Here is a 10,484-nt window from a genome sequence, read left to right as displayed (position 1 = left end):
AGAGTTTAAAATCTTGGGATAGATTACACATGACTGTAAGCAAGGGAAAATGGCATGCATATGATCAGTTCTTTACTAGTCAGTAAGTGCCAGTAAAGGAGGAACACCAAAATTGAAAGACTTGAATGTACTGAATAAAAGCACTTAAAGAATAATGATGAGCAAACTCAAGTTTTGTGACCTTGACTTACACATGGTTTCTATTTTAAGTATTGTTTCATGTTTAATTACATACAGAAGTAGCACCACCATCTTTCAAGAATGCCAAGGAACTCCAAAAATCTCAAATCAACTCCATGAATATAAGTGAAATATGCAGCAATTCAGAACTCTGAGGATGGAATGATCAGTGAAGGAGCTATGGAGTGGAATTTCAAGATGTATGGGAAGAAATGTAGCAGGTGGAGAGAGCAGTATCTCAAGTAGAAGGAATGACACAAAGGGGGCCATGAGGGAGCTGTCTTCAGGCAATCAAGGAGACAAGAATAGCTGGGAAGGACCTAGGGTTCAACAGGTAATGAAAGGTGATGACAGAAAAGGAAGCTGGAAGTGGCCATGGATGGGCTTAAATACTGTGAACTTCATCAAGATCCTGTGCAAGTGTCTTGGCAACTACTTTCACCACGACCACCCCCAGGAGCCCATCACCTGATAATCAGCATGGAGACCACACTTCTCTTCTACCTTTCCCTGATCATCTTTCCAACTCCAAACTGATTAAACCATTCTCTCCTCTTCCTAAAGCTATGTAATGTAACCAAAAGTCCTTTTTTTTGCATCCTACTTTATTTGCATCCTACTTTTATCTTCTTTGTTCCTTCCTGAGTATTTCCTCACCTACTCATCCACCTTGTACACAAATAGTATAACATAGAAAAATAATTCTCCCCACCTCTTCACTAGTAGTTTTTACCCCTGAAGCTGCTCAAAATGATTACTCCAATCCATGTCCGAACTCCTTTGTTCCCTCTATAACATGGGTTAGGAAGTAAGTTTTGTTCTGAGTCAAAACTGTAAAACTTTCACAGGTCAAATTTCTAATTAGAAAGGATCATGCAAAGAGAATACCACTGACCACTATTTCAATTAAGGAAATAGTGAGCAAAAGGTTTAGCTATAATATGTATTTAATCTGGCCAATACTTTAAAAAACCTAAAATGATAAACTACAGTGGTCCAGGACTTCACAGAAAAGATTGAGAAGACATCTCATAGCCTCTCGTCTCTCATCAATCACATTTGGTCAAAGATAAGAAATATTTCCAACATTAATAAGACATTCTTTACCTAACTAATATTTTACAGAAAATTCCGAAAATCCCTCAGTTTAGAAAGTCCAAAAATTGGATTCAATGAATGAGTCAACAAACAAGGGGAAAAAAAACCAAAACACTTGTTAAAAAAAAACATTAAAAGAACCACTTGTTAAAAGCAATGGTTGTCATTTATAAGTAGCACTTTTATAGCATCTTTCACCAAACTTTCTCAAAGTTGCAAGGAGGTGGGATAGAAAGAAACAAAGCAAAAAGAAATAACTTCTCAAATATCATGAAGTTTACAACCCAGAGTCCTAAGCGAGTTTTTAAAACTTCATAGTCTTATGGCGCTAATGTAAGAGTTTCCAAGAAAACTGCAATTCATTATAATCTTAGTCCTATACTTAATCACAGTAAGTAGTTGAATTGAAAAGTACTCACTGAATATCTATGAGTCAAACACTGCTAGAAAGTTGTATTGATGCTAGATGATTAAGAATTTGTTTTTAGAAGCAGATTCACAGATAATATAGAGAACAAACTAGTGGTTACCAGTGGGGAGAGGAACAGGGGAAGGGGTAATGCAGGAGTAGCTAGGGGGAGAAAAGGGCTGTTATGGGATTATACGAAATCATGTGTGCAAATCTTCTGAAAACTGTGAAGCACTACAGAATTCAAAGAATCTTTCATTCAAAAAAAATTTAATATTCAAGAGACACAGGAAAAATACATATATATGTGTGTGTGTGTGTGTGTGTGTGTGTGTGTGTTTAAATGTACCATCCGTTTCTCCTTTCAGGGACAATCCATATAAAATCTGACAGGCTTACAGAGGAAGGAAAAAAATACAAACATACACATGACCAGATAAATAAGTTTTAACAAGTCATTTGACTTTCCCTCTAGGTACATTTTAATTTAAATAAATCTTTTAGTACTGACAAATCAAGTCTATATAAAACACTCTTGGCGTTAAGACCCACCTTAAGTGTGTATGTGTTAAATATCTGTTTGAAAAGGATCTAGGGAGATATTTCCACTTTAGGCTCTAGCCTAGTTCCATGACCCATTTTACTTTTTTCTTTCTTTTTTAAACATAGTTAAACAGTGGAATGTCATGAGGATTTTCCCCTCAATATTTCTCTTGTAAGGGCATAAAAGTCACAACTAAGAGTTCAAAAGTATTTTTCTTTTGTTTTCCCCCCCCTTAAAAAAGTTAGCTTCCTTTTTAAAACAGCCATAACTTCATCTTCCAATTATTTATGGGCAATGTTCCATAAACTCGTCTGGGTGTAGAGTGCTTAAGTGCGGGGGGAAATCAATACTGAGCCTGTAAGTACAATATTGTTATTAGTAATCACAGTGACACCCGATTAAATGTACTTTTAAAAATAGCTTACTTTTCAGTACGCTTTTTTTTTTAACCAAAAGGGTATATTCCACTGAGCAGCCTACTTCAAGGACAAGCTCGCAAAAAAAAAAAAAAAAAAAAGTTTCTGTCACCATACAAAGTTGCGACAGCCTAAAATGTCACTATTCCACACAAACTAGCTTCTAACTTGCCTGTAATTACCAAAGGTTATAGTTCACAATATAATTTCACAAAGCCTTCCCACAAATCAAAATTGCTCCAGATCGCCGCAAGGAAGTGAGGGAAACGTTTAAGAAAACAAGCAAGGATGAATTTACTTTACTTAATGAGATGGGCATCCATTCTCCCAGGAGACTCTGTCTCCAAAAGTAAACGAGATCAATCTGGTAAACTCACTGTCGACAGCTCTCGAGTATAAGGTTGGGTTCAGGCAAGTGGAGGACAAATGATTGTAATTAAAGTTAATTAACAGGCCTGCCGTCTCAAAGTGTAGAACAAGCAGGGCGCGGGGGAGCATGGAGATCCGAGCAAACTCATTATCTCTACCGAGAAAATAACTTGGTACCTGAAACTCAAGAAAGGGCAGCTCCTTTTCGAGGAAGGGGTCTAGTTGTCTAACCGGATTGTCACCCTCCCGAGTCAAGTCCCATTAGTAAGCGGAGTTTTTGTGTCACTTACCCACTTCTGGTTTCCTTTTAGACGCCCACATGCAGGAGCGAAATCCAAGGGGCAGAAACCGGAGGCGAACACTTGGCGCTCTGGAAATTTACCCGGAAAGGTGCCGGAAAGCTCCGGCTCAGCCCGAGACGGTCCTCCCGCCCCGGTCGCGGCCCCGCCGACCAGCCCACCGCGGCCCTCGGGACTTGCCCTGCGCGCGGGCAGCGGACCTGGGAGGCGCGAGGAATCGCCGGCGTCTCTCCCGTCCGGTTCGATCGGTCCTCACCCGTCTGCCCCAGGCGCGGGGCCTCCTCCTTTCCCGGTCCCCGCCAGCTGCCCGCACGGCGTCTGCTTCCAGGAGGCGGCCGCGCGGGCGGCGCTGTCACTCCGGCCGGCACGCCGCGGCCGCCGCACCTGGAGGCGGGGAGCGCGGACCTGCGCGCAGCTCCGGAAGCGCCGCGCCCGCCGCCCGCGCCCTGCCCAGGTGCTTCGGCGCCGCGCTTCAGCCGCTTCCTCCCGGCCAGCGGGGGCGGGGAGAGGCGCCTGGCGTGGGGGCAGCGGGGCTCAGCTATCCGGGCAGCCGAGCCGGCCTCCCGGGTTCCACAGCATAGTTGGGTGGCTGACTCAGTCCGTCGCGACTTGGCCGCGCCTGGCACCCTCGCCACCTGGCGCACCTCGGCCCCGAGGCTCCCGGCGGGGTTGGACAAGCTGCGAGGACGCGTCCCGGAGCCCAAAGCGGCGAGGTCATGACCCTCCTGGGACGGAGATGCCCGTGACCCTACCCTGGCTCCGGCCAGCCGGCCAGTTGGTTGGTCGGTACGCACTGATGGGTGGGTTGTCAAATGGGCGGAACCTCACCACCACTGGTTATTCGTATTACTCTACTAAGTACTTTACAGGTTGCCTCAGCGTTTCCCAAACTTAAGACTCATCTAGGGCGCTAATTTTCCCAGGCTGCTTCTGCGTAAAGTTGCATTCGATGGGCCCGGGAATCTATTTACCAAGACCCGTGCTGATTAGGCTGAATGCATTATATCGGATCCTCCTTCACGTTGTCTCTGTGAGGAGGGGATTAATATTCCCATTTTCTAGTTGAGGAGTCTGCGGGGCAGAACAACTTGCCCAAGCAGACAGAGCTTTAAGGGGTGGAGGTGATTTTCCATTTAGATCTGAACTAACACAGCCCCCTCATTGATTTTTTAAATTCCCCTTTCTTGGGCTTCCCTGGTGGCGCAGTGGTTGAGAGTCCTCCTGCCGATGCAGGGCACACGGGTTCGTGCCCCGGTCCGGGAAGATCCCACATGCCGCGGGGCGGCTGGGCCCGTGAGCCATGGCCGCTGAGCCTGCGCGTCCGGAGCCTGTGCTCCGCAGCGAGAGGGGCCACAGCAGTGAGAGGCCCGCGTACCGAAAAAATAAAAAAAATAAATTCCCCTTTCTTGTCTCCACGCTCCGCCCCGCCCCTCCTCCGAGGGAAGGGATAACCCTGCCCTAGTCCTTCTGGCACCTGAGATTGTTAGATCCGGGAAAGACATTTCCGCTTGGACTCGGACCTTGACACTCTGCCCTAGGAAGTAAAAATAAGCCAGAAAATACTTGAATCCAAAAAGAAAAACTCTTGTGTGCCCCGGAATACCTAAGTGTCCATAAAATCCACTTGTCTGCTGGTGAGTTCAAGGGCCAGCTCCTTATTTTTTAGTTAACATCTTTTTACAGGCTGTGCCTGAAATTCTCTCCCTTAAAAGATAAAATGTCCTTATCTTTCCCCTAGACCTGTTGATGGAAGTAAAGCAATTAGGGAAAGCGCTGAGCTTATTATGAAAATGAAATAATTGGTGAAGTCTGAAGTGTGGGAGGCTTCCCAGGAGCCCAGGCCCTAGGGAGGCCTCATCTTCACCAAAACACCTGCCCATCAAAAAGCACCCTCCTGCCCCCGGGGAGACTCCGAAACAGCTGTGGCAAGCATGCTCCAGAGACACCAAATCTCCAGTTTCTTTTGAACTAAATACTTTACAGCAAGCCCTAGTTCCACCAGGAAAGTTTTCTTGACATTTTCCAAACCTCGAGAATTGTCTTTTTTTTTTTAATTCTTGCAGAATTTTATTTTTGTGGCTCTTTCTTGACTTCATCTTAAGTCCATACTCTTTGTGTTTTTTTATTTTTTCCTCTCCCTCGGAGTTCTCACATACTTGTCATTTATTTTTATCTTTGTAAGCCATCTTAAATCCTTTTCTGAATAAGGTGGGTTATAAATAAACAAAAATTCTTACATCAGTTATGGTATGTCTCAGAACGTCAAGCATCATTACTTGAATGCTGAGTCCTCAAGTTACTTCTCTTGGTAGATATTATAAAATAACTGAGAATTTGTGCCTCTTTGCAGCAATATCTTAGTTCCTTGATTATTATTCTGTCATTTATTGTTTGAAAATTCTATTGAACATTTACTTTTTAATAGTTTGAAAATACAGTGGTTAGCAAATACAATACGACCCTTAGATTTACAGTCTTCTCTGAGGGGAAATAAAGTTAAGCACTGTAAGGCACTCCAATGATTTAATTATAGCTCTGAGAAGTGAAAGAAAAACAATGCTCCCTCATTGAAAGTATACATTGGTAATAAGATGTATGCTGATCTTAAGAACCTTAATATATGAAGGAAAATAAAAGACGTCTGAGGCACTAATCATACCAGGTTCTAGCCAAACACCTAAGATATATGTTGTATATGTTGTACAACAACTCCATGAGTTGGACTTCTTTTTCCAGTTTTATAAACATAGGCTTAATTGAGACTTAAAGAGATTGAGTAGTAAATAGTGGATAAATTGAACACATCTAGGCTGTATTCGTAGGCTATACATTATTTATTTAGCAGCCCTCAGAGTGAGGCATTCAGGGAGAAAAGGAGGCAGGAAAAATATCTTTATAAGAATTGATGTGTGGAAATCTGTTTACTGCCAAGGCCATTGGAGTATATAGTCCCAGTTAATTTCCACCTATTTGTTTATTCCAAATATGTATTTGGAACATATATTTTTATTTCTGGATTTATTCCAAAATGACCCACTCCAACCCTTATTTCCTCCATTTTTAGTGAGAGAGCACAGATAGCTCTGTCCTTGTCTAATTATGTCTTTGCTCTCCCCATCTCTCCTACTCAGAATGCACTCTGCTTCTGAAAGAGGCAATTTGAGAGAGCGGAAACCATCCTCCTCTCCTCCCCCTCTCCGTCCTTTTCCTCCTTCCCTTTCTCCTTACATCATCAAGGTGAACACCCATAGAGCATTTATGTGCCAGTTGCTATTCCCAGCAATTTACTTGTAAAAGCTCATTTAATAATCTCAGCAGCTCCTTGAAAAGACAGAGTTATTATCCCCACTATGAGAAACAGGAAAAAGATGTTGCATGATTTACACCAAATATTCCATAAGACAGAGAGAATTCCAACCCAGTCTTCTCCAGGGACCATCCTCTGCACTGGATTGCCTATTAGGGAAAGCACAGTGCTGGAATTGCAAAGGTCTGTGCTCAAAACGAAGCCTGATCAGTGTAGGTTGTGGCATTTTGAGCAAATTCAACTTATCTGAGCCTCAAGTTCCCCATCTGTAAACTGGGAATAATAATACCTGTGAGAATTTAATGTGATTACATATCTAAGGCACCTAGAAAATAGTAGTCTCTCAATACATCTAATTCTATTCTCCTTTGTCCAATTATTCTTCAAAACTAGGTTCAAATCCCACCTCCCTCTCAAGCCTTTCCAAATCTCTGACACCCAGAATTATTACAGAACAGAACTTAAAGTAATCCCTCCATTTTTCTATAAAGGAAAATACAATATTACTTTTGCCAAACATAAAATTTTAGGAATGTAGATAAAATAGGCAAATGTCTACTTATAATATTTAATTCATCATTTTAGATAAACTATTCATAAAAGTAAAATTATAGGGCTTCCCTGGTGGCACAGTGGTTGGGGGTCCGCCTGCCGATGCAGGGGACACGGGTTCGTGCCCCCGTCCGGGAGGATCCCACATGCCGCGGAGCAGCTGGGCCCGTGAGCCATGACCGCTGAGCCTGCGCGTCAGGAGCTTGTGCTCCGCAGCGGGAGAGGCCGCAACAGTGAGAGGCCCGCGTACCGCAAAAAAAAAAAAAAAAAAAGTAAAATTATATATCAATGGGGGTAAGGCAGTAAATACTGCCTTTTCCATGCATATTTTATAAAATAATTTTATTCAAATTTTAGCTTGCAACTTTGACATCAATGACTTCATCATTGGAGCCTCACTTTGAATCACAGGTGTTTTGTTTTGTTTTCAGAGTATATTATTTTCACTTCTGTCTAAATTTTTGAAGGTACCTAATTTTCTGAAACCTTTTATGATTCTGTCATTGGGAATTTTACTACAAACCACAAGTTCCTGCTTGCTTTATATTAAGAAGCTGTTTTTTTCTCATTCATCCCAAAGATGTACACTAATGATTCACCAATTTTTTTAATGGTTTTCAAAAGGATGCTTGCAATAACATGGTACACTTAAAATTGTGAGGTCATACCCCATAAATAATTGCTTAATCAGTTTTAAATATCTTCACCTCCTTTTAACCAATTTCATCAGATGGCTTCTGTATGTATCCTAAACTAGGATTGATTGAGGAGGTTTTAGGCTACACTCCCCACTCCCACGGTTCTGTAGTTTGCAGTTCAGATTGATGTACAATAATTTCAGGCAGGTAGAGATCCTATGATACATAGGTTCTATGTTCCAGGCATTGTTACACTTTATGAACTCAATTCTCTCAACAGGGCTGACAGGTAGATACTATCATTATCTCTTTTTTTAGCCAGTAAGGAAACCAAGACACAGAAAGATTATTCCATCTAAGAACTTACACGTAGTAAATAAGGAAGAAAGGATTTGAACTCAGCTTATGTAGATTCAAAGCCTATGCCTTAAGCATTCTGCTATGATGCCTCAGAGAAGACTTTTAAAGTTTTGACCATAAGGACCTTTTTTCTGATGCCTAATTTTGGGGGGAAAATGATGTACAGTATATTCAGGCACATACAACCCTCTCTCTTGGATTTTCCCATTACCCTTTCTTTTTACTGCTATTGGAGCACTTTGTCAGTGGGCTTTGCATTATGGATATTGAGACATTTTTCTTATTACTAAATATTTGTATAACTGAAGTACTATTACCTGTATTATAGTATTCTTGTCAGTCTGCCTTGCATTATGGATACCTGGAATCTTATATTTGAATTCTCTGAAGTACTTACCATAAGGCCTTAGATAAATGTTTGTTTTATTAAACTGAAATGCTATACATTCATGAGGTTGACTCTTTTCAGTACTTTAAGTTTTAAGAGTTGCTTTGAAAGGTTTTTTTTAACTCTTTCTCACCACAAGGAAATAGCTTAGTGGATATCTGCTGTAAGGTAGACAAAAGAGCAGTGTAAAATATTCAATCAATTCAATTATTGACTAAAAGTTGACGGTATTGTGGAAATAATTTATTTTAAAATATAAGTTTTTCAGAAACCACTAATAATATCAAGAAAAAAGTGAACATAAATTTTCCTATGAATCTAATATTTCAGAAACTCATTTAGGCTCTAAGGATTAGAGTATTTCATTGATACAGATACACATATTTTAACACTTTACTACTTCTGAAATGGAAATTCATCTTAAAATGAATTGCTGTTGACCAGGCAGCAGTCATAGCATAGTTGTCATTGCCTACACGTTCATGAACTTGATCATAGATGTTTATGTTGTCAACACTTCATTGAAGTTACTCGCACTGACAGTGCTACACATGTTGAGTTTGTCATTTGAAATGTCTTCAAAAAGATTATACTAGATTTCTTTGCAGAAAGGCAAAGAAACAGGGCTTTGTAAGATTTGATAAAAATCTATGTCTAAATAATTCTCAAAGAGCATTTTCATATGTGTACATAATAAAAATTCTAAATAAATAGTGTTATATCATAGTTTAATAGTGAATTTTTTTCTCATAGTATAGAAAATAATCATGTATCCAAAAGTAGATTGCATTTCAGAGATGCGAACACCCAGTAGTTTCTACCTCTGCTAACATAAAAATCTAATTTTATTTTTATATGGAAAAAAGGTTCTTAAGGAAAAATCAGTGTTAAGAGAAGTCCAGAAACCCTAACTATCACTCAGTGGATTTGCACATGAAATACATCAGCTGAGTATAACATAATTGCTTCACTTTGTTGTGTCAATTTTTCTCAAGTATTTCTAAAATTGAGTTGACTAAATACATCACAAAATTCCATTTCTTTCTGTTATAGCTTGAAAATACTGTATCGTTTCATTTTTTTCCTTTGTGCTAAAAATGCTGCCCTTAAAATAAATAAATAATATAAATAATTAACCTTGAGAGTTATTCTGATATTAAGGGAAAAAAAGTGGCAAGAGATTCAGAGAAGCAAAGTAGAGAGGTAGAAGTACACAAGCAACAGCTAGAAATAGATCCCTTATAAAATAATGAAATTAAACTGTTACAAGACCAATTTGAAAAGCACAGACTAATATTCATGTAAAAGGTAAATGAAAAACAAGAAAAGGATTGATAAAACCTCACCACAAGACAACTACCATAAAAGCAGAGGTCACAAACTAGCTGCCTACGGGCAGCATGAAGTCTGAGTATCTTTCTAACTACATAGAGTTTAGCAATTTTTAATTAGTTTCTCAAATTTAGAAGATTTTACATTAAAATATGGATTTTCAGCTTCTTTTGAAAAATCAGAATGTCTGATAACACTGAATTCACATTCCCACAAAGCAAGTGTGAACAGATTGGAAAACTGACTGCCATTTTTGGACAGGAATATACTCTCTAATTTGTTATAGTCTCTCCTCACCCTAGTTCTGCTTGTTTAAAACTTAGGAGCTGTAGAAGTTGCGACTATGGGATATTGCCTGAAATCATGACCAGTGAAGGACAAGCTATATGAGGGACCCTCGGAAGCAAGCTTATGGATTTCTGAAGTGGAAGTCTTAGAAAAACAGAGCCCAGATCAAAAGTCAATAACCCACACATCAAGAATGTTTTATCAGCAAAAGCAGTAACCGGTGTGATCATCAGAATAGCATCTACTGAGTTCTTAAAGTAAGTCAAATAACATGTTAAACACTTTGAAACTATTATTCATTCAA

At 40.2% G+C, this 10,484-nt stretch overlaps 1 protein-coding gene across 1 annotated transcript; it reads left to right on the top strand.

Moving 5' to 3' along the window:
• The first annotated feature begins 2,916 nt into the window (after positions 1 to 2,916).
• On the top strand, positions 2,917 to 4,066 carry LOC129392223 (uncharacterized). The gene is made up of 2 exons (XM_055085757.1): positions 2,917 to 3,014; positions 3,328 to 4,066. Exons 1-2 carry the CDS (start codon positions 2,936 to 2,938, stop codon positions 3,894 to 3,896), a joined length of 648 nt encoding a protein of 215 aa, XP_054941732.1. The 5' UTR covers positions 2,917 to 2,935; the 3' UTR covers positions 3,897 to 4,066.
• The last annotated feature ends 6,418 nt before the right edge of the window (positions 4,067 to 10,484 follow it).

The sequence above is a fragment of the Physeter macrocephalus genome, chromosome 7 (assembly GCF_002837175.3).
Source record: "Physeter macrocephalus isolate SW-GA chromosome 7, ASM283717v5, whole genome shotgun sequence".
NCBI lineage: Eukaryota > Metazoa > Chordata > Mammalia > Artiodactyla > Physeteridae > Physeter > Physeter macrocephalus.
Note: the sequence above shows the minus strand (reverse complement) of the source record. Positions and strands in the feature narration are given on the sequence as shown.